Source organism: Condylura cristata, unplaced genomic scaffold (assembly GCF_000260355.1).
Source record: "Condylura cristata isolate star-nosed mole 26May11 unplaced genomic scaffold, ConCri1.0 scaffold00011, whole genome shotgun sequence".
Classification (NCBI taxonomy): Eukaryota; Metazoa; Chordata; class Mammalia; order Eulipotyphla; family Talpidae; genus Condylura; species Condylura cristata.
Window position 1 is genome coordinate 16,553,805 of NW_004567112.1, and position 27,554 is coordinate 16,581,358.

General features: G+C 43.5%; 1 protein-coding gene across 1 annotated transcript in view; it reads right to left on the reverse strand.

Moving 5' to 3' along the window:
* WBP1L (WW domain binding protein 1-like) overlaps window positions 1–27,554 on the reverse strand; it is a 48,741-nt gene that overhangs the window by 6,821 nt on the left and 14,366 nt on the right. Inside the window, exon 2 of the mRNA XM_004681008.2 lies at window positions 7,855–7,957. Within this exon, the coding sequence (XP_004681065.2) occupies window positions 7,855–7,957 (103 nt within the window). The remainder of the gene's footprint in view (window positions 1–7,854; window positions 7,958–27,554) is intronic.

A 27,554-nucleotide genomic window follows, 5' to 3' on the forward strand; every position in this document is an offset into this window, starting at 1 on the left:
GTGGTCCAAGGCTGCACCATACCATCCAGACATCTGACTTTCATCACCATAGAAACAAGAATTGTTTCTAAGGTGAGAGAAAGTGAGGACATTTTAAGAGGAAGAACCATGAGAAGCAACCTCTAAATCAGTGGGCGGTGCCCAGAGTCATCTGGATTGTCAAAGGTAGAGCTTTCCAAAGTCTACCCTCTAAGGGGAGAACTGAAGGAAAACTGGGGTGGACCTGAGCTGAGGTTTTCCAGGCAAGCTGCTGGGGCTTTGGCATGTAGACTACTGATAAGGAGGGGTGTCTACAAAGAAACTGACAGTTTTCCAAGTAAGGTTTTGACTTGAACCTCAGGGGTCTGCTCAGAGGACACTATCGGGGGCAGGACAGATGGTCATGTGCCAACTTGTGAACTCTCTCTTTCTCCTTGTTCAAATAAATCCTGTAACTGGTTTTTCACTCTGTTATGTCTGCTTTGAGTTGTATTCTGTAGTCATAAGTGCTCAGGTGAGGATACTCCAATTGGGTTAACCCTGGTCTCTTGAGTTTGTCCTATTTACCTTGGTTTTTAATTATAAATTTGTGTTTAGAAATGGTTAATAATTTCCACATGTATCTCTTGTTACAATAACTTAACATGGTTAAAAAAAATAATCTTAAGTTTCCCTCTCCCCACAAACAGGCTTGTGAGTGAGTAATTCTGATTTTCACCCCTCTGCCCCACTATACTAGAAAACCGTATTTTTCACAAGATCCTACCGAAATCTGGCAATGGCCATTTCTCTATCCCCCATGGTTTCCCTGCTAAAACTCTTCACAAAGTGGCCACTCTAGAGTGAGGCAGGTGTGCAGGACAGCCAGCTAGTCCTAGCAGGACTCTGAGACCACTCTGTGACATCTAGGTGCTCTCAGTGTATTACAATGTTTGCCGGAACCTTCTGCCGAGGCCTGACAAAAGACCTTTAGCACTTTTACACACAAGGAGACAAATTCCCCACTCTAACCATGGAACATAAATGTAAATGGAACTTAGAAGTCTTTCTGATGGTCCTTCCCAGATTCTCATAGTTGAATTCACATGTCTCTCCTTATGAATGCTGGCTGACTCAAGACAAGACACTCACTATCACAAGAGTCCTCAAAGAAGGGGGGAGAGGGAAATGGCTGGAAGGGAAATGGCTCACTCATGACATTCTGTAACATCTAGTTAGCTCCCAGTCTCCTAGAGTGGGCTTGGTAAAGTCTAAAAGAATCTGAACTAGCTACTTTTTTATATCACCTATATTCCTCTTATTTGTCTAGCATAATCTTGCATTCCACTATACTTCTCTGTTGATTTACCATTTTAAACGTACATTCTCTAGTAGATGATCAGCATCTACTACGTTTGTACCTCCCAAGGCATTCTTTCAGTAGTTCCTTACCTAAAAGATAAACCAACATTTATTCATTTTTATTATATATAGTTTTGTTGGTTCAGGAATGTTTTTTACCCTTACATTGTTGTAGTCTACCATATCACCCATAAATCATCACCATATTCCCTTGTTCATCCCACCCCTATTTTGCCAAACCTCCCACCCCGTCTCCTTTGCTATATGGCTCAGTACTATGGTCCGTTTGCTAGTTTTGACTTTTCCTTGATATTTTGTTTTTTCTATACTCCACATATACATGAGACCATCCAGTATTTATCTTTTTCCTTCTGACTAATTTCAGCTAGCATAATCCCTTCCAGTTCCATCCATGGGGCCACAAGTGGCATGAGTTTTATCCCTTTTGATTGCTGAACATTATTCCATTGTGTAAACATACCACAGTTTTTTATCCATTGTCTCTTCTGGACCATGTGGGTTGTTTCCATATTCTGGGTACTGTAAATAGTAATAAATGTACGTGCAGACTGGTGACCCAATTTTCAAACTTTATACTGCAATATATAAGATCTAGGGCACTAGTCCTCAACTTTTATAACATGCCTTGTATTTAAACCCATGCTTTGAATTAAAAAAACAACAACATTTGCCTTAGTTTTCACTTTGGTCAAATTACTTCTGGCAAATGGGTACTTTGAACTTCCTGACTTAAGATTGGGTGAGGCTTTGGGACTGGTTCTAAGTAGTGAACTGGGATTGAAGTGACCACGACATTTCTCCCTGCTGTGATACCTCCAGTAGCTGTTAGGGCAACTGGAACACTGCAGATAAATGACCCCACGGTCAGTCTGGCCCAGAGGATGACATAATACAAACAACCTCCCATCCAACCTGTGATGGACGCTGGCAGGGGTGAGTAATTAACCTGTTGTGGTAGGCCAAAAGATTTTGGACTTACAGTTACTGAATATAACCTACCCGTCTTGACTGATGCAGTGTGGTTATAGGCTTTTCTAGGAAGAGAATTTAAAGTGTCTATGAGGTTATTAAAGGAGTCCCAGGATCCAGAAAAAAATGCTGCCATCCACTGAACTTGCAGTGCAATAGCAAGAGGATTTTTTTTCTCTAAAGTAAAAATTAGATAGACAGGAGATTGGGTTAAGAATAAGACAATTAGAACACAAAACCTGACCAAAATTACTTAAGTCAAAACTAACATAACACCAAGAAACTTACACACTTATGAGAGGCCTCCAGCAACTACTTCCCATGTGGTATTGTAGGCAGAAATCATACTAGATGTATGATGCTACTTCAGTCTCAAACTATGTTCTACTTTCTCAGTTTTTAATATCAAACCACAATAGTTGTGTGGAACAAAGCTAGGGGTAGAAAACTTGGGAACAAAATGGATCGAGTGGCAAGACTGACTGGGTTTAGTATTGACCCAGAAAGACCCCTACTTAGTGAGGTGGCCCCACTTGACAGAGGCATCCTTGTCTGACCCTCACAAAAGGACTGTCCTGGAACCATTCCAGTCAAATTGGCATCCCATCATTAACAGCTCAAACCAGCCCCTATGGAAATATGATTTTTAATCTTTATTCTAATTTCACAGACAAGAAAGTTAGTTTTTAAAAAGGAAGGAGACAAACAAGGGGGGACAAAACTACAACCTCCTTCCCAAACACACACCTACCCAGAGAGGACTTTCTATAATGACAATTTTGAAAACTGTGACCTTATAGTGGGGAGGGTATCATGTGAGGCAAATGGAAAACATGTTTTTATAAACAATTACAGCCCTAAGTAGGAACTGAGTCATGGGCTGCAAAATTCACTATAAACTTGGGAAAATACCACCAGGCAGGAAATTCCGCATTAGGAAGCCAACGCATACTGTAAATTAGCTCTTTCTACCCCACTGGGTGGTGAGTGACCTTCCTGGCCTCTTGGAGCTCTTGGCAAAAGCTCCTAACACTGTTACTGTGGAAAAGGCTTCGTTTTGGGGACTGAAGACTTCGAAGGACTGCAATTTCATGTGAAAGACTGGAAAAGTTATGTCCTCTGCTAATCCTAAGAGGCTTATCCAGCCTCCATTTTGTTACCTACAGCTCTGCATTCCTAAAGCAAGGTCAGAACTGCTGGGTCATAGGCGCCCAACCCTACAAGATGACCTTCAAGTCAATCAAGAGCAAAGCTGAATCCCTCTGGGAAGGGTGTGCATCAAGAGGTATGACCAGGAATGCCTGGGTGGGGGAGTGGGAGAGGGAGGGCTGATGATGGATGCATAAACTTACTCCTGACTTAAACATCATGAGGTAAGACTGGAAGACCTGGTGGTGTATAATGAAGGACCCCAGGAGCTCATCAGTGGAACACTTTGTTGATAAGACTGAAATCCTGACTGGGGAATTAGGGTTTGATACCAAGCTATCAGAAGATCAGAAGTACAGTTCCACCCTTCCCCTTCTTCTACTTCCCCATCTCCTTTTCTGCTTCCCCATAATATTTTATCAATAAAATGGCCAAGATCTTGCTTTTGAGCAGCATTCTGTATTATGTAGCAGTGTGGTGCTGCCCAAGGCAACAAAGTTTCCCATAAGCATGAGTGCAGATCTAGAGGAGAAAAGGCAGATTACCTGGATTCAAATCCCAGCTCACAAAACCATTTCCTAGCTTTGTGACCTCAATGATCATTTTGCTTTTACTTCCATCATCTATAAATTGGGAAGGATAATGTTCTCTACCTTACTTGATCATAGTGAAGACTAAATGACTCACATATACAGAGTATTTAGAATTGGGGTACAAGTTCTGCAGCTTATTTAATAATTACTTACTAATTAGTAATCACTGTTGTTACAGACAGGCACAGACAGTGAGGGTTTCATTTAAATTTCCCTTTCAAGCTCAAAAAGTATTGTATCAAAAAACAACAGCTAGGAAAAAAATCCCAGGTGAGCTCTAGATTCTGTTAGGCTAAATTCATCGAAAAACCAGTCAATTCATATTTTCTGAGTTCTTACTATGAACAAGATGTGATATCAGCTAACAGCAACCCACCTGCCTTTGTCTAGACACCCTGGCTCATTAGGGACCTGGGTTCAATAGGAGCATGGAAGGAGAACCCTTCCACAGGGGTCAGAATTCTTGATTCTGCTCAGGATGTCAAATGCCTTGGGCCTCCCTTCAGAGCACTTTTACAATATTGTTTTAAGAGAAAAAAGTTAGCTGGTAAAAACCTAGCCAAACAGTGTAACTGGACTGGCTCATACCTGTTTCATGCATTCAGGGAAACTCCACAATCCTGAAATTCCCCCTTCCCTCCATTAAAGTCCAAACAATGAAAATTGATGCCAGAATGAAGTGGCCAATTGGCATAGAGACCTCTTCTGCCTCGCCTGCTGCTCCCCTCATCAGTGTATTTCAGTGCATCTGCCTGGTCTGTTCCCCACTCTGTCTCTGGTGAGTCCTCTTACCCTCCCCCCCACCCTGCACCTCTGGCCTACACTCCAATTCTTGTATGCACAAATAAATGAATCTTAACAAAAAAAAAAAAAAAAAGCAGATACTAGGGCCTCTCTGATGGTACAAGGGGTTAAGTCTCAGCATTATGAAGCAATGTGCTGCCACTGCAGCACAAAATCAATCCCCAGCAGGGAGGTGACCCACATGGCACAGCAGGCGTCTATCTTGCCCAATGCTCCCCTCAAGCAGTGTCTTTTAGTCATTACACCTGTTTTGTTCCCCACTCTGTCTCTGGTGAATCCTCTCACCCACCTACCAGCCTTGCACTTCTGGCCTTCACCCCAGCTCTTGTAGACATAAATGAATAAATCTTTAAAAAAAAAAAAAAAAAAAGGAAATTTTAGCTCAAGTTTGAAAACCACTGGAATAAGTGTTTGCTGAATGAATAAATGAATTATAGTAATTATAGTATAAGTTCCATAAAAGTGCATGAGATGGTAATGATGATGAGCTGGTCCTGACAAGCTCATGCCTCACATTGACTATTGGCTTAGTTTACAACAGACTGAAAGACAAGTAAGAAAGGTGCTGGCCGAAGCTAACAGTCTGTGTGTGCTCATGTCTCTGTGTAAACTGGGCTCTGTACATATCTGTGCATGTGACAGAGTTCTCAGCACACAGGAACATGCAGTTTAGGAGAGGCAAGAGTTGGTAAAAATGGCCATTTCTCACTCTGATGGCCTATGATTAAGGAGGTATTTTGATGAAAACCTTGCCAAAATTTTCTGGTTTAGATTCCCACCCCACCCCACCCCCTTCCACTGGGATGACAAAAAGAATCACCCAAAGACCATTACTTTCCCATTCCAGGTGTAGTTTACAGGCAATTAGAGGTAACAGGGTTTCAAGTGACACAAAGTATAGTTTTGCCGTCAAGTAAATAAGTTCATCCCAACACTCAACCTCCTAATTCAACACTCTGCCTCCTAACATGAGGCAGAGATGAGGGCCCTAAAAATGCAGAGAAATCAAAGAATTCTGAAAGGGGTAGAACATTCACTAGCACTGCCTGACCAAGAGTCCATTTCTGGACACAGATAAAAGGAAAGTTTTGTTTTTACAGCCTTTGTCCCTCCCTCCAAAACTTGGAAAGCACAGGCCAACTCAAATAATGGCAAGTCTTTTCTCCCCATCTAGACTCTGGTCTCTAGCCAGATTCTGGTCTGGCCTCTGTTTCCCCAACTGACCATTACTGGAGAAATAACCAGCCATCCTGGATGCTCTTGTAAGCCCTTGGGGTGTAGGACTACTTGCTCCCCAGAATGCCTCCCAGTCATCTCAGGCTCCCTGTCCCTATCACTCCAGCCCCCCTGCCCTGGCCTTTGTGACTCAACTATGATGGTTACTGAATCTGCTCTGCCAAGGCCAGGCAGCTCTGTCAATCCGAAATGGATCTATCATCAGCTCCAGTACTCTCCACCACTGATGCCGCCTGGGCCGGGCCCCAGAATAACAACCTGCAGCTCTGAGGCTCTCTGGCAGTACAGCTTCAACTTTTATTTTAACAAGGGGTGGGAAGAACTGCAATCCAGCACATATCTGCATTTTAAAATATTTAAACACTCTATCCACCTGCTTGGCACTTTGTGCTCTTTAGTAAGTCTCCCAGTCCCACCCTTTCTAAAATAACTGTTCTTTGCCCTCCTCTGCCACTCACGCACATGGAGGACTAGCTGGGATTCGGGAGTTGAGTCCTTTCCTTGAGGGAGGAGTCTGCAATTGACTGATTCTGGAACCTCAGAAAGGCAGAAAGGCCTCTCTTAACCCTGGGCTGGGAAGAATCAGGTGAAGAAGTAGTTCTGTTCCAGGAACCACTCCTACTGGCTGTAAGACACAATTGTGTTCCAGAGAGCAGGCGTTCTCAGCCTGCTAATTTCCTTTCCAAAGCAAAGGACAGCCCTTCAGCTGCATCCTTACCATTGCACTGATGTGAAGGGGAGATCAGAAAGGACACGGGAGAAAGGATGATGGCAGTATTAAGGTCATGGAGGCACAAATAAGCAGAGTTTGTTTCCAGAAAGAGTGACAGAGGCTTCAAACTAGCAGGAAACAGTCTCCATTTCCTCTCTCAACAGATCCTTGTAAGGACTTTTGCTCTGCTGGTCACTGATGGACTCTACCCAAAGGACAATCCCACCCTCTTAAGCATCCTACTAAGTCTTGTCTGAAGGCTGAGAAGATAAGAGAATGTCTGCTTTTGAACCTTCAAGCCTGGGTCACTCCCTGAAGTGATATGGTCAGTCACCAGCCTTGTACAACTGCAGAAGGTACAGTAGTCTTGGCTTCAAGCAAACCAGTGATAGACGAGAACTGTCTGCACAGCCTTTACTGAGGCTAACAGAGTAGGTATGAGAGAAATCTGCACACACGAGTTTGAGAACTGGGGAAGGAACAGATGATTGAACCTCCTAGACTCCGTCCCAGAAGGGCTCCGTATAGACAGGGATTTAGGGGGAAATTGTATCTTTAAGAGGGACTTTCAGAAATAGTGGTAGCTCCTTGATGCTCTATGGGGCTTTCTAGAAGCAGCTTGTGGTGTTTACAAGATGGCCTGTCACCCACAGAACACAGCCCAGCATACCCAGCAGCTTGGTTGCTACAGCAACTCTGCAAAAACGGCAAATCTGGGTCTCTGGGCAGATTCATGGAAGGATCTAAGTTGTTATCACTGCCTGGCACACACTGGAGAGAGCATCAAAGAGAATCACAGGCAGGAGTTCTGTAGCACACCTGGCTACCACAGCCTCTTTCTAAGATGCAGATCTCATACTCCCGTATGTTTAGTATACAGTACACAGAACACCAGAGCTTGACTTCTCCACAAAGGAGCTGCTTTGGGAAGCAGAAACAGATTCTACTCGCCAATACTAGCCCCAAGGGAATGAGAAAAGGGGTGATCAATCAGCCCATGGTTTTCCAATCTGCAGAGGCAGTGAGAATAACCTCCAGGCAAGGACTTACACCAGAGTTCATAATAGTAGTTGCAGCACTGAGACTGTCCACAGCAGTGTCCTGTGTCACAGATGTAGCTTTGATTGTTGGTACCCACACAGGTTTCCTTATCCTAAAAAAAAAATAAATAAAAATGCATCTTAGGGTATTTTAGTTTTTAAAAACCATGTTTCTTCTCATCCCCTTCTTCCTGCTTGTCTACCAAGGTCTACACTAATGACTGGTCCATTAAAAAATATATATTTTAAAGAATCACACCACAGCATCTTTAAGAAGGAAAAAATTGTTTCATAAAGGGGGGAAAGGATTCAGCACGCAAAACCAACTGGCAAAGTGCAGCGTTCTCCTGAGACAGGAAAGGCTTTTCTTAATGTCCAAGCAGAAATATTTCCTGTTCCAGTGTTAGACTCAGCTGGTGAGAAGGTGATGATTCTCCTATAATTAGCAGTATGTCTTAAATAAAGCTGGCTTTTCTGTGAAACTTCCTGGAAATTTTAATTCTGTATGTATTCCAGGATTAAGATCTCATCAAGTTATTCCACCTCTCTACAAAACACATCATCTCCAAGGTTAATTAATTACAGTGTGATTCAAAAAGAGGGCCAAGAAAATCTGTATTAAAATTCTTTGCTCTGAAGAAAAAGGATGAGGGGCCTCCCTGGTGGCATTGGGGTTAAAGTCTCAAACTATCACCAACCACTGAGTTCAATCCCCAGCCAGGAAGGTGACCCACATGCTGCAGCAGACCTCTTCTGTCGCCCACTACCCCCCTCAGCAGTGTGTTTCAGAAGATCTGCCTGTCCTGCTCCCCACTCTGTGTCTGGTGAATCCTCTAACCTTTCCTTCCCCCTGCCCCCCTGCCTATGAGACTGTTCTTGTATGCATAAATAAAATAAATCTTAAAAAAAGATAATAACTACTCCACCAGCCAAACTTAACTTTAGACCAAAATGTATTCTCACAATGCATTTGATAAAATCACAATGCATATGAAGTCGTTAGGTCTGGCTTTCAAAACTACTTTACTCCAAAGAAGTAAACTTGTATTTATGGGTCTTTGTATTAAGTACAGTATTGTATACAGAGATACATGGATGAATAAGATATTGTCCCTATCCTCAAGAAATTGGGAGGTAAGAAGGGGGAAAAAATAAAAAACTCTGCTAAGCAAAGAAACTTAAAACACAGTATTTATCTGCTGCTACTCAGTCTGACCTTGCTCACATCCGGGGGATGCCTGCCAGTGGAAACTTAAGCCACATGGTTAGTTGCTCCTCTCTGAGACCTGCTTTACTACTCTGTCCACTTGGCTAAGGGTATAAACAAAGCACTGTCCACAGGACTGTGGGTAGGCAGCAACAATTCAGTTCCTGAAAGGCACATGGGCAGACCAAGGGCATTGCTCAAAAATCAGAGGCCTGGTCGGTGCCACCATACACATCTTTCAGGTCTTTCTGGCCTGGAATTCCCCTGGTAGGAAGGAGTTCCAAGAAGGAAACACAGGAAGGATATGTGTAGCTTCTGACAATGAGAATTTCACAATACTGCAAACAAGTTCTTCCAAGCTTTGCCTTCCATGTTCACCATAAACAAAATGGAACACCACTGGGCAGTCATCCAGCTGATGTCTCCCCGAGGCCTGCTGCTCATGAAGAAGGCAGCTATGTGCTCTCTGCTTTTGTTAGAACACAAGCTCTCTGATTTCAGAGCAAACAGAACTTTCATAAGGACATCAAAACATCTTTCCCAAGTTTACCAGGGCCTGGAATGCCATTCTTCTGGCACTGGCTCACAAGAGCACAGTTCAGAGTGTCCAAATAGTTTGTAGAGGGGGCCGTGATACCTACATGCAGACACATGAAAGAACCCAGCCACATTTCTGCCTCTGGAAAATTCACCAGATGAAGTTCAGGCTCTGAACACGGGGTGGCCAACTGGTCCTAAATGAGGCATGTAATGAGACAAGTTTAAATCTCAACAAGTGGCATCCTCTTGACCTACTGGAAAAAGGCTCTCGTGGGCTCCTCCATGAACCAAAGCAGGAAGACTGGGATAAAGGACCAAACTCACTTTCCCTCTGCTGCCTCCACCTCTCTAAGGAGAGCTTTCCTTCCAAGTATCTCTAGCACTTTACACTTACTATGTCATTCTGCTCAACAACCAGAAGAGCCAGTAAATGTCCCTCTCATCCCCCTTTCTCCAGAGAGTGAGCCAGAGAATGGATTCTGTCATCTCTGTGGGCAGAAACCCTATGTCTCTGACCCCCCAGACCATGCCCATTAGGAACGCAGCGCTTGGCACTTAAAGTAGCGCTGGCCACGTAGCTTCCACAAGGCAGAGAGGAAGCTCGGGGGATGATGGCCAGTGGGCACTGAGCACTCGCCAGTCTCAGGTGTTGCTCTAGGCTTGATATACAACCCCTTTGTTTAAAGGCAACAGCTCTGTAATTGGGTAGTATCAGGCACTGTAGTTGAGGGTGGCCTAAGATTATACACCCAGGAAAGAGTCCAATCTAGTTGGTGTGACGCTAGAGTTTGAGCTTCTAACAGGGAAGCTGCGGCCTCCTTGTTGAACTTATACTTCTTCAGTTGTTTTTTATTCTTAAGTTGCTTCAGTAAATAAAATACAGATTCCAACTTTTGGGTGTGGGGAACAAGGCCCTTCATCTTCCACTTGACAGCAAGGAGGGGAACCAGGCACAGGGCTCCTCCCTTCTCAGTACCAGAGGCTGCATCCTCCTCCTCACACACTCATTTTTTGTAAGCAACATGTTGCCCCAGAATGGAATGTGGGGCCTTCATTCCTTCAACCTCTACTGAGCACCTACACCCCACACAGGCATTAGGATCAGACTATGTACAAGGGTAACCTGGTCAGAACTACATTTTTAAAAGACAACTTCTTTCTGGCAATTTTCATTTGTACAAAATTCCAAGAACAAAAAAGCTATAAACAGGACTTCTTACAAAAGAACGTGAGGTAATTAATACACATGCTTATGCTGAGCATGGTTTTTTGCCTTGGGAGTGACATGGCTGCTAGGGTCCCACTGGTTACAGGTACTTGCCCTCAGCCCCGATACCAGCTAGCTCCCAGGTGCAGGGCACACATGGAAACCCAACAAAAGCACAGGCACAAAAAAGCAAGAAAGACCAGCACTGAATTGGAAAGAATATTTTTACAATGGAAAAGAAAAACTGCATTTTACACATTTGCAAAAAATTATCTCATCTGTTTGGTGGCATCAAAAACTGTGGGACTAACAACTTTTCCTTAACAGTTTCCATGTCTTATAGTTGCTATATTTAGCTGAGCCACTGTAAAGGTCAATTTAATCAGCATAACAACTTTCTAAGTACCAGCACGAAAGAGACACTGGGCAGTAGTGCTTCCCCAGGGATGGTCTGAATTTGCCAATTTAAAGAACTGTAAAATCCTGCTAGCAATAGGCTAATAACATCTTCATGATTTCAGAAAACACTCAAGTTTTAACATTTAAAAGTAAAAAAATAGTAAAGCTGGTATCCTTCACAGATACTAAGCACAGGACTCTGACTTCCTTGGTTGCTGGATGTGAACTCATTTGTGGTACCACCTTTTTCCATGGAAAAAGAAATCATTTATAAAGGGAACACAGGAAGATACATGGGGAAAAAAGAAAATGATGTACTTAAAGAGTTAACTGAAAAATTTCAACACTAATTTTTAATAATATATTAATAATACAAGTATAGGGCCCTCCCTGGTGGTACAATGGGTTAAAGCACAGCACTATCAAGCTATCACAGCCATTGCAGCATGAGTTCAATCCCTAGCCAGGGAGGTGATCCACATGGTGTGGCAGACCTCTCCTGACCCGCCTATTGCTCCCCTCAGCAGTGTACTTCGTCAGCCTTCCTGTTCTGCTCCCCCCACTCTGTCTCTGATGAATCCTTTCACCCCTGCACCTGTGGCCTGTATCCCAGTTCTGTATGCACAAATAAATAAATCCTTAGAAACATACATACATACATATAAAACACACAAGTATACATTTTTAACTGAAAATACAAATTTGCAGTTGCACTCTGCAGCTGCAAGCACCAACCAAACGTTAACAAGTGAAATAAAAATTTAAAAGAGTAGTAAGTTCCATAAGGTTAATAAAACAGGACAACAAGACAAAGATTTTTAGGTGGGACAGTCAGAAAGGCATCCCTAGGAAGATGAAATGTGAGTTGAACCCTGAATGATTACAGGGAATCAGGTGAAGCAGTGTTCCGACAGATGGAATGTCAAGCACTTGTAAAAACACCAATTCAGAAATCAGTCTAGGGTGCAAGGAAAGTGAGAAGGTAGTGAATCTCAGGAATAGTAGTGTGAAAGGAAGAGTTGATAATGCAGCAGAGACCAGACCATGTATTTATGTACAACACTTAATATTCAAGTACATAGTTTGCAAATTAATCATTGGCCTTTTAGATGAAAACTTGAACATAAAATTTGAATATCCAAATTCCTTATATTTCCTTTTTAACTGGGTGCCCATTCCTGACACCTTCTGCTTCCCTACCCCCCCCCCAACACCTTTCAAATGGTGGTTGATACTATAGAGTAACCAATAAAATCAACTTTCCTTCCATTTTTGAACCAGGAGGAGTTTTCCAGGAAATAGACCAACCCTAGCACTGTACATCTTGGAGCAGATTCTATCTCATTTTGGCAATAGTCTTCAGGAAAAGGATGACAGACAAAAACAACCAACTTTAACTTAGAATCACCTATTTGGTTTTATCCAAATCAAGCCAGGAAACTGAACCAGGTAAAATCTCTCGTAATTGTGTAATCTGTACAGTTCTCATAACTGACAGTGTACTTTACCACTCCAGGGCCCTAAACTCCAGCTTACTGTCTCAGTAGTGCCCAGTCTCCCATCCTCAAACTGCAGAATACCTGGAAGGGGAGCTGGTGACACATTAGAGAAAAGCCTACAACCAATGGGAGCAGCTATAGATTTACGATGTGTTTAAAAAGTGAGTTGCTGAAGGGAATCCAAAGGGCCCTCTAGCAAAGACAAGGGTTCCTTTACTTCACTTGTAGGTCTCCCAGGTTTTCTATCTGGGGAATTCCAAACACAGACTCACTGAGAGTCTGAGAACAGCAACAAAGGTAATCAGAGTAAGTCAGGGCTTCCAATAAGTAAGTGAATTTGCCCGCAAGTAGCAAGGAACATACTTGGAAAGCAAATGCAATAAAACAGAGATGTGTCTGGCCCAAAGTTCCAATCACCTGGGGGTTTTTATTATTGCAGACTGTGAACCTCTAGGGGCAAAGAGTGAAGATTTGCCTTTTAAAACATAGTCCTCAGGTCACATTCACATATATTCAAATTTGAGAACACCTCATTATATCTACAGTAAGTGGGCAATAAACAGTTCTTACACTCTAAATATGTAATAAACTGATACTCTTTTTCAAGAATCTTTAAAAGTATCCACTCAGAATCAAGGAACATATAATTATTTATATCTGACTCATTTCTACAAAATACGTATTCAAAAGATCATAAACATAAGTATATGTGTATATCTTAAAATAAAATGTTATTTATGCACATTCCTGTCCATACCAACACTTCTAAGGTTTCACTGGAACTGGATCCTCATTAAATAGCCCTCAAACAGAGCAGCCAGAAAAGAAATTAAAATCCATTTCCTGTGTTGCTATTAGGAACCTGAATAACAAACTCAGAAAAAGCTACATGACCTGATAGGAAAATCCCAGAGCAACAACCGGAAGTTGCAACATGTCCAGTGGTTTATTAAAGCTACAAGTTGATGTCCTCAAGCATGCAAGCCCTGAAGTCTGACTGGTGGCACAAACACAGGACATCAGGTAAATGTGCCACCTTCCCCTAGACACTCAGAAGGAAAAACAGTGTTGCCTCCAGGTAGCCCCAGCAATCCTTTATTCAAGAACATGTCACCTTCAAGCTCAGTAACAGGTCCATCATCTCCCATGCTGCAGAGACCCAAGTAGCAGCAATAGCAGACTTCTGAGGTGCCTAGTCTGAGGTTCAATCAACACCTCACTCAGGACACATAAAACAGGTGCCTAAACAAAGAAGGCCCTACTTTGCTGTGTGAGGGGAATACTTCTGGAGATCAGGGAAACCTACTGCTACAGCACTCAAGAAGTGGGACAGAGAACCCAGTGTGGCTCAGTGACTTTATCAAGCACTTGGCTAGCAGGCTTTATCCATGTTTTGTATCCCTATTAGACAGAAAATCAGGAAAATGAGCTTCAGAGACCAAGTTTTCTGGATCTAAAGCCTGAATTGTAGCAGAGCAAGTTAACACTTCCAAAACTTTTTTAATGTTAGATGCTGACAGGCAGAAAAACCACAGATAAGATACGGCCTTTGCCTCTGAGGTACACTCTGTGATAATTAAACAACTTTGTTTTTAAAAGCTTTTGTTTTAGTTCTTGTTGCTGAAAACCTTCCTAAAATATTCAGGCTCGTTTTATACCCGAATTAATAAAATGCAATCTTTCTTAAAAGATAACAGCCAAGGCCCTCCCTGGTGGCGCAGCGGGTTAAAGCACAACACTGAGAATCTAAAGCTGCTTCTGCATGAGTTTGATTCCCGCCTGCCCCGGAGGTGACCACATGGCGTGGTAGACCTCTCCTGACCCACCCGCTGCTCCCCTCAGCAGTGTACTTCGTCCATCTGACTGTTCTGCTCCCCACTCTGTCTTTGGTGAAGCCTCTCGCCGCCCCTGAGCCTCTGGCCTGTACCCCAGTTCTGTATGCACAAATAAATAAATCTTAAGAAAAAAAAAAAAAAAAAAAGATAACAGCCAAAGTCTCAGGCTCATCATTTAGAGCAGTGGTAAGGAAATATGTATTCATAATACAACTTTAAGTAATTTTATCTCGCTTTCAAAATTTTTTAACAGCCACGGTGAGCCTGCAAGATATCACTCTGCTTAAGGATAAGAAACTGACAGTCTTAAGGGGGCAGATGACAGCATGGACACTGTCCAGACCCTAGCCTGATTTTGCTTGGGTTTTCTCTATAACTGGGTTCTGAGTCACGAAAGCCTATTATATCTTAAAAATTATACCTGACGAGGGCCCTCCCTGGTGGCGCAGCGGGTTGAAGCACAGCCCTAAGAAGCTTAAGCCACTTAGGCATGAGTTAGATCCCCGATCCCCGCCTGCCCCAGAGGTGACCCACATGGTGCGGCAGACCTCTCCTAACCCACCCACTGCACCCCTCAGCAATGTTGTTCATCAGTCGGCATGTTCTGCTCCCCACTGTCTCTGGTGAATCCTCACAGCCATTGCATCTCTGGCCTATACCCCAGTTCTGTAATGCACAAATAAATAAATCTTAAAAAAAAAAAAATTATACCCGACTAAAATTCACTCCTTTGTCCTGAAAGAGGCAGATCTTAACTAATAAAAAAATACCAGTTAATTTGCTGCTGGTACTTTTTAAAAGAGATTTACTATTGTTTTCTCTGGACACTCAGGAGCACATGTGATCTCAGCAACATTCCTCATTTAAGCAAAATTCTAAATTTAACCCAATTTTTTTCTCAGTATTTCCACCCCCCTGAGGCAAGCTTTAGTTGAAAGAAAAAGAAATTGGCAGCAATGTTCAATAATGCTCAAGGAAACAGATTTACTTCTACCGGCAGACAAGGGGTCACACTGATCTCGCTGCAAAAATATAAAATATATTTTTTTAAATCTTCAGAATTCAGAAGCTGTATCTAAATAACTTTAAAGAGCTGTTGACTCTAAGCCATTACACCTGAAAGGAGACGTCAGATGATCTAGAAAAGGGAATATTTGGTATGCTATCAAAGATAGATTACAGCAAGCCCAAGTCAGAGCAACTGAAAATAAAGGCTGTAAGCTGAGCCTGAATGCTTTTTCAAACTGTTTAGGGACATTTAGGCACTACTGACAATTCACCCTTCTGGGGGGTAATTAGCCAAATTATTCAGAAAGGAGATAAAAAGTTCCAGACAGACTTGATTTCATCTACTGACCTGTACTATAAGACATAGCACCTGCTGGTTAGAATGTTGGAGACATCAAAAGTCTAAATCTTTGGTCAGGTAATTAACACTTACTGCTTGGAATGGTACAGGAAAACATGTACTTACTTCTCCCTTATTAAGCATCTCAGTCACCCTTCTGTTAGTTTTCTGACTTCTGTGGCTCCTTTCTAAATACAGTTGACGGCCCTGTGCACAGGGAGTTTTTAAGCTCAGGGTTTCTCGGCCTTCACAATACTGGTATTTGGAGCCAGATAATCTTTGTGGGAGAGTGTCCTGTGGCTTGCAGGGCATTTCTTAGCAGCATCCCTGGTTTCTGTTCATTGGGTGATAACAGGAACATCCCACACTCCCCTACACCCCAGCAGTGACAACCAATCATGTTCAAGTGGCCCTGGGCAGGAGGCAAAATTGCCCTTGGTTTAGAACCATTTTTTAAGGCAAAGTACACCCCACTTAGATGGAGACCACCACAGTGAGCACGAATGTGAGATACCTTCTACCCAGTCCTGCTGCAGATGGCCTCATGGGCTCCTCATCACTCTGACACTTCCCCTAGAGAAGGTCCCATTGTCAGTTTCAAGTGTCCCTGCACTCTCCAAAAACCATACCTGCAAAATTTTCAGAAAGTACTGATCCTGATGACTGTCAAGAAATTTGCAGGGGCTCATCCTCCCCTATGTCCCATGCCTCTTGGCTATATGGCACAAATAGGGGCTTAAAAGCATCCTCAAAGATTTAGGTCAAGGCTGGAATGCTATGATTTTGCATGACCAGTGAGAGTCTTACCTATAACTGATGAAGGAAATAAAAAGGTATCACAAGATTGACTCACACAGGGAGCTGGAGTAGAAGGGGTTAGCATAGCCATTGACATAGCCATGGAAATCAAGGTCCTTGGGCACCAATACCTGGATTACAGAATGGAAGATCCAAGCAGGTAGCAGACTGCTCTAAATTATGTCTATCACAGACCCAAAAGGTGAAAATAAAGATATGGAGATTTATCTCCTGTCCTTTTCAGATTCTATTCAAAGTCAACAAACCTAGGCTCACAAGGAGTTGTCCCCTCCCAAAGAGAAGATGGCTACATCATGGCATTCTCTGTACTGACTTGAGGCAGCAGTCCTCTGCCCACTTGTGCCTATGCAGGAGCTTCTTTCCACCCACTCTCTCCCTCTGCAGGGCAGCAGCCTTCTGCCTGCTCATGATGTGTACCATGCTGGGACTTATCTGCACTGATCTCGCTCAGTGGAGGCCACTCTCCTAAAGTCGCCACCTGCAACCATCCTGGGCTCTCGGCAAGCCTGTTCCTCTCAGACCAGCTCTTCCTGCCCGCTTGTACCTATGCGAGTGTCCAATACTCCTGTCCTTTTCCCTAATAAACCTGCTCTTTAAATATAGCTGAGTCTCTGTCTCGTGGAGAAACTCGCCTGGGAACTTGCCGCATGCCACTGGAAGGAGTTCTGGTGAAACCTTTCCCAGAGTGAATCCAAGGACCCCACACTAACTCTAAAAACGATATCATAACTCTCACCATATATGAATCTGGCCCATATCCAGAAGCTCCCCTCATGACCAGTGGTAATTTTTTTTGGTTTTTTGCTTTCCTCCATTCTATCTTTGTTATCATAGCCTGTCCTGGGGCTCCCCATCACACTCCAGAGCCATGCCAAGAGCACTGTGAGGTCAGGTATTCACCCCACTGGCTGGTCAGTTACCAGGGATCTCCAAACCCTTGACGAAAACCGCATGATGAGTTGGGCAGTACTTGAGCCAACAACGACACTACACATCACAGTTCAGTGAAAACTCCTAAAAGCAAGTTATTCATAACTTGAATCAAGCAGTAATAAATTGGCCTCCAACAAGGGAACCAATACCTCACATGCTACATGGTCCAGACAAACAATAAGCTCCTTTTAGGAAAAAAAAGTCATTGAGTCACAAGCCAGCCATTCTCTAAACATGTCTCCTTATGCCTGAAATGCAAAGCTTTCCACTCTGCTTTCTCCTTCAGTTGAGACAAAAAGATAGGTCAAGCAAATCACCTCCCAGGATTGAATCCCACTTCAGTAACACAAAACAAAAGCCACTGTGAGGTGCAGTGTTCAAGTCCAGCTGGGTCTTATGGCTACAAAGGAGCCCAGAGAGGGGTCAACACAAAGGGAAAGTTTAATCACTGCCGTACAAATAAGCACAAATAAGAATCAAGAGTGCTAAAACGGACAGTTAGGATACTAGAACCTGGCCTCTAGGGAACTGGGGCAGGAGGAGGAGGAGGAGGAGAATTTACTATCTTTTTCAGGGTAGTCCCAAATCATAGTCTTCTTAGACTAAAATTTACCTATTAATGGAAAAGGGGTGGGAGGGGGTAGGTCAACCTTGGACCCCCCCCAAGAAGGGAATGTTTTCTTTGGCTCTATCCTGGTTAAAAGTTTCAAAATCAAGTCTTTCCCACTGAGTTGCTCTTTGATAACAGGAATGACATGAAACAAAAGCCACATTCCTCCACAAATGCAGATTCTTACAGCAGAGGCGCCTGGGGAGGGGCAATAGGGAGGGTTGAAAATTCCCCTGAAGGACTTGGATAACAACCACCCTTTCTCACCTTTAGGACACAGGGGAACAGTTATTTTGTGCAGCTGTCACTTATAACCTTTTTACAACTCATTTCAGATAAGGATTTTGGCTTCTGCCAGGGGTAGTACAAACAAGTGCCACCCCTGTGTTTGCTGTTTATACCCCATCTCCCTTCCAAGCAGGATCTTGCTCAATTGGCCCTGAACCTGGCAGAGAGGTGAGCACACTCAGGAGGGTAACAGTGTCAACCCCTCCTCCCTTCAGAGCACAGAGCACAGGGGGAGAGGTGTGGCAGCAGGTTTTGGTGCAGGAAACACGCAGAATAACTTGCAAGACAACACCTGGCCTCCAGCACCTCCATGGCCACATGAGCTGGTGATCTTGAGCCCACAATTCGGTGAGTTTCAGTTTTCTCACAGTGGGAAAGAAGACCACCTCCCTCATGGTGAATAATAAAAATATCACATCATTGTTGGCTAACACTGCAATTTCAGGGTTTAAACCAGAAGTGGTCAACTCCCTCTTCCCTTTCCCTCTCCCCACCTGCAGAGTTAAGCTGACTATTCACCATTTCTATGCTGTCCTTGAGAGCACCTAAGAGCCTATTCCCCCAGGAGTAACTGAGTTTCAACATTATGGTTGCTCTGCTACATTCAACACTGCATCAGTAAATGGCCTCTAGTTACCAGTCCTGCCTTTCAAAAATGCAAACAGTCCTATGTGCTAGAGCCTGACCCCTGTTCCTTAACCCACAACAAATTACAACATGAGTAAGGGCCCTCTGCTTGAGAGGGTCCCAGACCCACCCTAGTGTTTGGAGACTCCTCATTTCCAGTATCAGGATCACCTCACTTTGTCAATGAGGATAACTTAGGTGACACTGGTCCCCACCACAGAGACAAACAACACCCTGAGGCACAATGCTGTAATGGATCTAGGTTGCGTTCTACACAACCTAGAATTTATCAACTAGTCCTTCCATACAGCTAAAGTGCAACGACTGACAGCACTGGACTGTGGAAAAGACCTCGTGTAATAACTGTCTCTTTACACTTGGAGCCCCAGCAGCATTGTTCTCTAATGTCACTCACTACCCACTAAAATTTCCACACCTGTGCACTTAATGCTACTTACCCTACCTGACAGTAAATCCCTTGCGGGCAGAGATAGAGTTTATACCTGTTTGTATCCACTGCATGCTTGAATAGAGTAAGTTCTGTGATACTTTTCAGATATAGAATATTGGTCACAAGAATCTTCCAACATGACAAAAATCAATGCTTCCTCAATCAAACAGGAATTAGAATTCATTCAAATCAGTAGTCTAAGAACATTCTGTTGCAATCTTGTTTTCTGAAAATCAGTAACCCATCTGTTAGATATACATGATGAACTGTCTCTCAACCAGAAAACCCATTTTCCGATCTCAGATAATACAGGGACAACATGCTTGATTGTGTGTTGCATCTAAAACTTGGTATATGGTGTCATACCCAAAGTGACTTTTCTGAACTTGAGCTCCTCTAAGCACAAAAAGACCAGTCTAGCCAACATTGTAGTTTCCAGTGAACTGTCGTAACTGTCCCTTACATGGAAGAACGAACGCAGTCTACAGCCTCACTGCCCTTGACATAAAATTCATGCTACATACAGTACATCAGTATTTGGTTTTCCTCCTCCACTGTGCCATAAAGGACACCACTGCCTTTGTCTTGCCTCAGGCATACTTAATATCAAGATTCAGGGGTCAGTTTCCTTTCTAATCTTTAGGACAAAACAAAAAAAACACTCCCAAACTGATCTGTCCGAGATGTTCTTTTCCCTGTTCATAGGTGTACTAAATTCCTGCTCATACTTCAAGACTCAGGTATCACCTCCTCAGGCAAGCCTTCCATACCCACTCCATCACCACGCAGGTCAAGCTGTCTTCCTACTTTCTGGTTTTCCCAGGCCTTGAGCCTGGTTACAATCTCAGCAGGTTGTCAAATATTTCCATAGAAATATTTGTCTAAGTGTAGACAGAAACTACTGATACCTGGATCGGAATCACTTTAGGAACTTGTAAGAAATGCACATTTCTGGGTCCTTGCCCCCCAGCCTACAGACATTTGAATAAGACCCACTTCCAGGTCATTTCTTAAGCATTTTGGGAATCACTACATTGGAGTACAAGCTTCTTGGAAGTAAGGACAGTAATTAATTTATCTTTGCATCCTTTGTACCAGGTCTACTAAATTCATTAAGTGTTCAAAATCTCCATACCGAGGCACATCTTCCCCAGAGTAAAATGCAAATGGATACACACTTCAGAAAATATGCCCCACTATAGTAACAATCCTACTCCACACTCAGACACTGGCACTGCAGTCTAGGTAGTGAGGGAAAAAATATAAATAAATAAATAAACACACACACACACATATATATAAAACAAAAACAGGCTCTAGAACCCAAATACCCAAATTTCAATTGCCATTTCCCTGCTCAACTTCAGAATAGTGGCATCACTACGTAACAGTGTTGGTATGTGGATTAAGAGGAAAAGAAACATATGAAAGCACATATATAGTATGAAGAAAAAACTATCAGCTTGTGTGTTTTGCATAATTTTAAAAACAGACAGAACAGGGCCTTCGTGATGGCCTAGGGCTAAGTTTCAGGGCTACCACCACTAGGACCAGAGTTCAATCACTGGCCAAGGAGCTGACCCATATGGCACAGGAGACCTTTCCTGTTTCACTGGCTGTTCCCCTTTACAGTGGGTTTCTGTAGATCTGCCTGTTTCGCTCCAGACTGTCTCTGGTGAATCCTCTCATACAAACCACTGCACCTCTGGCCCACACCCCATTTCTTCTACACAAAGTAAGTAAAATCTTTAAAAATAATAATTAAAAAAATAAGACAATGACCTCCAAGCAGTCTTTATAACACTGGTTTTTACACAGCTCCAAAAAGATATTGTTATACTATCAGGTGCAGAAATGCAAGAAATACACAAAAATTAGGTCACAAAAAGGTTTTTACAAAGAAAGTTTGAATCAACGAAGTCTAGGGCAGCAAGGCCTTCAAGAGGTCCCCCCTCCACCCTTCTTCCAGGAAACCCTTCAGAGGAGACAAGAGCAAAAGATTCCTGTCGAGTGTGGCAGTAATACAAGGACTGGAATGAACTGGGTCTCGCATCCAGGTGCACAGCGACACGTCACCTTTCTAGAATCTGAACCTAGAACCTATAAGAGACACTTTCTCCTATAGCGCTGGCTGGCAGCTGCAGACACCACCCTTGGGAGCGCCATCTCAGCTGCTGCCCGGGAGCAATAAACTCTAACTTGCTCAGCCTTTCTGCCTCCCGTTCTTCTTCCTTGCAGCCATCACAGAAATCAGAACAAACAATTCCCTTGCTGCTGTTCCACTGAGATGCTCCCCACTACAACCAACACCCTCCTTGTTGTAGGCTTTGACTTAAGGCCACCCCACCACTCATTTAACAGAGGGAGGCAATGGAGGTCCTCCCCTACATGCCTCTATATTAATAACAACAACAACATACTGTGCAGACCTAGCTCCCAACTTTCAGGCAACTAAAGCCACCAGGTGACTGGTACAAGAGCTCCTACCTGGCCCCCTTCCATCTCAGTAAGGAATCTGTCCCCCAGCTTCTAGTTTCCTGTATCCCTGCAGTCTCAGGTGTCAGGAATGAGTAGCTGAAACTAGTACTGATGCAGCATTTAAAGAGGCATTTACTAAAAGCCTTTCGGGTAGCCACAGAGCTAGTATTTTACATACATTCTTTAGTGAAATGCTCCCGCTAACTCTTTCAGTAGGTATTATTATTCATTTCAAAGAGGAGGTTCAGAGCAGTTAAGTGGCCTGCCTAAAACAGTGGGGGAGCCAAGATACAGGTCTTTCCAGTTCCCTAGCCCTGTTCTTTCCAGTCCATCAGGCAGTCTCCCCTCCCCCCTCCTACCCCTGCTGACAAAGCTGGGAGACCATCCATCCTCAAAATCTGTGCCAGGGTTCACTCAGCCCTTAAGTTGAAAGGGCAGCCTTGGGGTGGGGTAAGGAGGGTTCCCCACTCTACCCATCATTGCAACAAAGGAACACTGCAGACTGACAAGGATTTAACAATGCAAGTGTGGAGCTTTTGAGAGACATTTAAAAGAATTTCAGGTAACCCAAGGGAGATTTGCTCACCTAGCACTTTTCTGAGTGTGGTTAAACCAGCAGAGGGCCTCTGTTAAAGACTTCTAGAGGTTGCATCTCATCTGAGGATTCTCCTTACCCAGAACAGGGAGCAGTGTGCTCTTCCACCCCCACCCCCTCTTACAGCCACCACTGGTTACAGTTACACATTCCCATACAGAAGTGCCTCTCAGACCCAAGTGGGGGTGGGGGTGGCCAACTTTCAGAAGCCCTGGAACAAATAGTTGGCAACAGCTGTGTTCTCAGCAGACAGCAGTTGGTCCTGCTACTGTTTTCTCAGTCCACATTAGGTTGCAGGCTGTAATTTAGTGCCCCTGCCTCAAACAGTGGCTCAAAAAGCCATCCGCTTTTACCACAGGGGTCTGTTGGCTTTGAAATCTCTGTCAGGAAAGCCAAAATGTGGCCACTCCCACTCCCCTTCCCTCAGAGGAATGCAGGACGCCTCTCAGCCAGGCAGCCCTGACCTCATGGTTAAAAAGAGAAAGCCTTTGGGAGCCCTTCCTTCCCTTAAAAGAAAAATCACCCCCACCCCCATCTTGGAATCTCTTTAGAACCAGAGAACTGTGAAGAAATCTCTGCCAATTAGTCAAATCAAAATGGAGAAGAAATAAAAGGTTTTCTGAGCAAGAATTCCACTCTGCTTCTCCCCGTCAGCCTCATTCATCAACTGCTTCCCTTATAAGACTTCGGAAACAATCTTCGGGTGCCTCAAATCAGAACACACAGCCCCAGAGAGACCTCAGAACACACAGCCCCAGAGACACCTCCGGGACAGAAGGGGTTAAGAAGGCAGTGGCTAGGAAACTAAGGAGCAACTGGCAAATTCTGCAAAGGAGCTGGCCTGTAAGAATTGTGAGACATTTTCTAAAACATTCCCTCCACCCGAAGCTGTAGTATAATAAACAAACTGCCACCCTTCTTCCCTTCCCAAACCCAATCCATATACAACCAGTGCAATTACCTGTCTAAGACCCAAAAGGAAAGGCATCCTGCAAAAGCATCATCCACACTAACGTTGGGAGCAAACGTTTTTAAAAGTTAAGGTCACAGAAGGAGCATTCCCCTGGTGGGCCTGCGTGCTCAGTGGTTCCAGTTAAAAGGCCTCCTTTAGCAAAGAGGAGAAAGTAGACAGTCTTGGGATCAAGCAGGCACTCTCCCTCCAGCTCTCCTAGCTACTCCCCCCACCCCTGGCTCTGACCCACCCCCACCTTCTCATGACATATCTCAGACGCAGCAAAACTGAAGCTGTCTGCCAAGGGGGAAATGACATCAGTCCAGGCACAGCAGAAAAAACTCCAGACAGCTGCTGTGGAATACTGAAGAGGATGTGCCGCAAACTCAAGAGGGCCAGCCCCGACCCACCTAGAGCTGGAAGTCTACAGTGGGGTGCGGGAGGGGTGGAACAGGTTGGGGGTGGTATTGCCTTTCCCAAAGCATCAGCTCCCTCTTGGCTCTGGGCAGTCTCCTGTGTATATAAATTGTCTCTAAAGCTGAAAAGAGTTACATTTTTCTGAGTAAAGACTAGACTCTACAGCCCCTAAGGTATTGTTTCTCCTCCTTGGGAAAGAAAATCAAGTCCAGAGACTGTCAATTTCACAGCTTTTCTGCCTCCACCCCTGCCAGTTGGTGCTCAATAAATAACAGTGTAGTAAATAAGCACGACTCTTCCATCTTTCTCTAGGGATGAAAGCAATTCGCAGAGACAGCTTGGAAAGGCATCTTTCTCCCAGCCAAGGCAGAGGTAAAAGACTAACTAGGACTTCGACCTCCCCCGGCCCTCTCTTCTAAGGCAAGCTTATATTTCATAAATACACTGCACATGCACAGATGCCAAGGTCTTTCCTCACTTGTCTTAGGAGAGGTACAACAAGTCCCACCGCTGCCTCCTCCCATTCTGAGTTGCCAGTAAAGTAGATCATCTATATTTAAACCAACTCTTGCTTCTGAAAAGTTCACCACCTCAGGTTTACCATGCTTCCTTTTCTAAGTTCAGTGGACAAGAGAATTACTCTCTTAATAGCAAGTTTTGCATCAGAAAAAGGTTCTGGGGGAGGAGTCCTGATCCCGACTTTTCCTAATCAAGATCACAACCCAGCTCTCCCTAAACTGCAGGTCGCAGCTAGCAGGTGAAGACACCAGCAAGGGATAAAAGGCTGTGTTCACTGCAAGGGGTTAAGTCTCAGAACTATGAAGCTATCAGCAGTCACTGAAGCATCAGCTTGGACCCCAGGCCAGCAATCCACATGGTGCAGACCTCTCATCTTGGCTGCTGCTCCCCTCAGCAGTATAGTGCAGAGTATCAGCCTATTCTGCTCCCTACTCTGTCTCTGGCCTCTCATCTCCCACCCACAACTCTGGCCTGTACCCCAGTTCTTGTACACATAAGTAAATTTTTTTTTTTAAATGGCTAGTGTTTAGATTTGGGCCTGAAAAAATGACTTCAGAGGAACTTAGTATGTCCAAGTTACTTTCTATTAACTTCTTGGACCACAAATTAATACTTTTTTTCTGTGACTCCAAGAAAGTGTATCTTCTTTCTTTATACAACCATTTTCTTTCAGTAGTATTTATGGAAGGCTTCCTCCATGGGAACTGTGCTGTGCTTGTCCTGACCCAGCTAAGTCAGAAATAATTCTGGCAAATTAGTGTCTATCACCTCAACCTGAGACAACAGTTCACAATACTTAGAGCATGGTGAGTTGCCAAAAGTACTTTTCAATCATTAGTGAATCTAACCAGACACACAATGTGCTCATTGAAGATCTCCCACTATGGTTAAGGTCACATCAACTTTCCTGACAAGGAAATCAAAGAGTCAAGCCAGCTGAGCCATTTCCTCAAAAAAAAAAAAAAAAAAAAGAATTGCACCTTCATTGCTATGGAGAGAACAAGGGTGAAATACAGAGAGAAGCGGCTTCTACTACTGTAGCTGTTTGGGTCAAAGTAGCCATTCTTCAGCAAATACATATTCTCTGACTGTCCCATGCCTTGCTCTTACCCTCAAACACATAGTAGGTAGGCCTAGGCATCAAGGCACAGTTGCCCAGGGAAGGGCCAAAAGGCTGTTTTCAACAACCTTCTTTCAATTCCTCAGTTCCTTAACTGCTGACAATCCCAAAACGTGCATAACTACTAACTTTGCCAATCCAAGTAGAAACATCTCATGGGTAACTCCGCTCTGAACCTACCTAATAAAACAGTGACACCAGCATGTATCTGGAAAGACACAATGGCATCAGTGTATTTTACTCATCCATTCCACACCTAAGTGTACCAGGCTCAGTTCTAGGCCCTGTGAATATGACCATAAACAAGATAATTACTACAAATCACATACACATACATGCATACACACATACAAACAAACAAGAACTGGGGTACAGGTCACAGGTGCTGGGGAATGAGAGGATTCACCAGAGACAAGAGCAGGAAGCAGAACAGGCTGATCCACTGAAATACACTGCTGTAAGGGAGCAGCAGGTGAGACAGAAGTCTGCTGCACCATGTGGGTCAGCTCTCTGGCCAGGGAGCGCCATGTCTTTAACTCCCATGCCACCAAGGAGGCCCATGAGAAGCCCTTAAGTTCAATCTAAATTATTAAAATTACAGTCCCTCCCTGGTGGCAAAGCAGTTAAAGTGCAGCACTACGAAGCTAGCCACTATCTCAGCACAAGTTCAAACCCTGGCCAGTGAGGTGACCCACATGGTGCAGCAGACCTCTTCTGTCTCACTTGCTGCTACCTTTGGCAGTATACTTCGACAATCCGCCTGTTCCAGTCGCCACTCTGTCCCTGGTGGATCCTCTCACTGCCCCTTGCATCTCTGACCTGTATCCTAGTTCTGCATGCATAAGAAATCTTTAAAAAAAAAAAAAAAAAAAGCCTAACCTTTTTTAAAAAAATAAATTATCAAAGTTGCATAAGACTTCCCAATCTCCCCAGTGAATCATCCTTTTATGGATGCTATTTAAGATACTATTTCTAACCTGCATTTGTTTACTTACATCTTAGATTATAAATTTCTGTGTACCACATAGAATTAAACCTAAAGCATTATACCTAGCACAGTATCATAAACGCTAACAGCTAACAAAGTGATTGCTAACAGTTTCTTTCTCACTAATCTACTTTTCCCTGCCCCCACCCCTTGCTGACTAATCCTCGCTGAGTACTGAGTTTGTTCTGCAATGAGGCAGGAAACTAATTTGGCAAATGCAGACATTCCTATGAAGGCAAATTCACTTTTTTGACTCACTCTACAAATCCAAGTAACTTAATGAAATAAAATAGTCAGACAAAAGAATTATTAGCATTTTCTGCTAGTCTTAAAAAATAAAAAGGAGGGCTCTTTTTATCCAGGTTTATACGTGGTGGACCAAAAGTAAATCAAATCCTTCAAATAATTTTATTCACCTACCTGACAATGCAGAATTAAATTCAATGATAAATTCATCAATTTAAAAGGAAAAAAAAAAAGGCACTAAACCTGAATTAAGCAGGACTACATTGTCAATATGTTGCAGTTTAACAACTGTTTATGGCCCCAAGCACTGTCTAAGACATCCACTGACCCAGTCCCTTCTTCCCAGTCTGATCAGAGAACACCCAAAAATAATAATGCTGAAACTCTATGGATTCCAATTAACTACTGTTTAAGAAGACAAAATGCAACAGCATACATGTTTATATCTGGTGGAATCCATTCTTTCACTGTAGTTGATTTAACAATCTTTTGATGAAAATATTTGTATGCAGCCTTTGCATTTTTTTTTAAGATTTATTTATTTATTCATACAGAACTGGGGTACAGGCTAGAGATGCGGAGGGTGAGAGAATTCACCAGGGACAGAGTGGGGAGCAGAACAGGCAGATCGA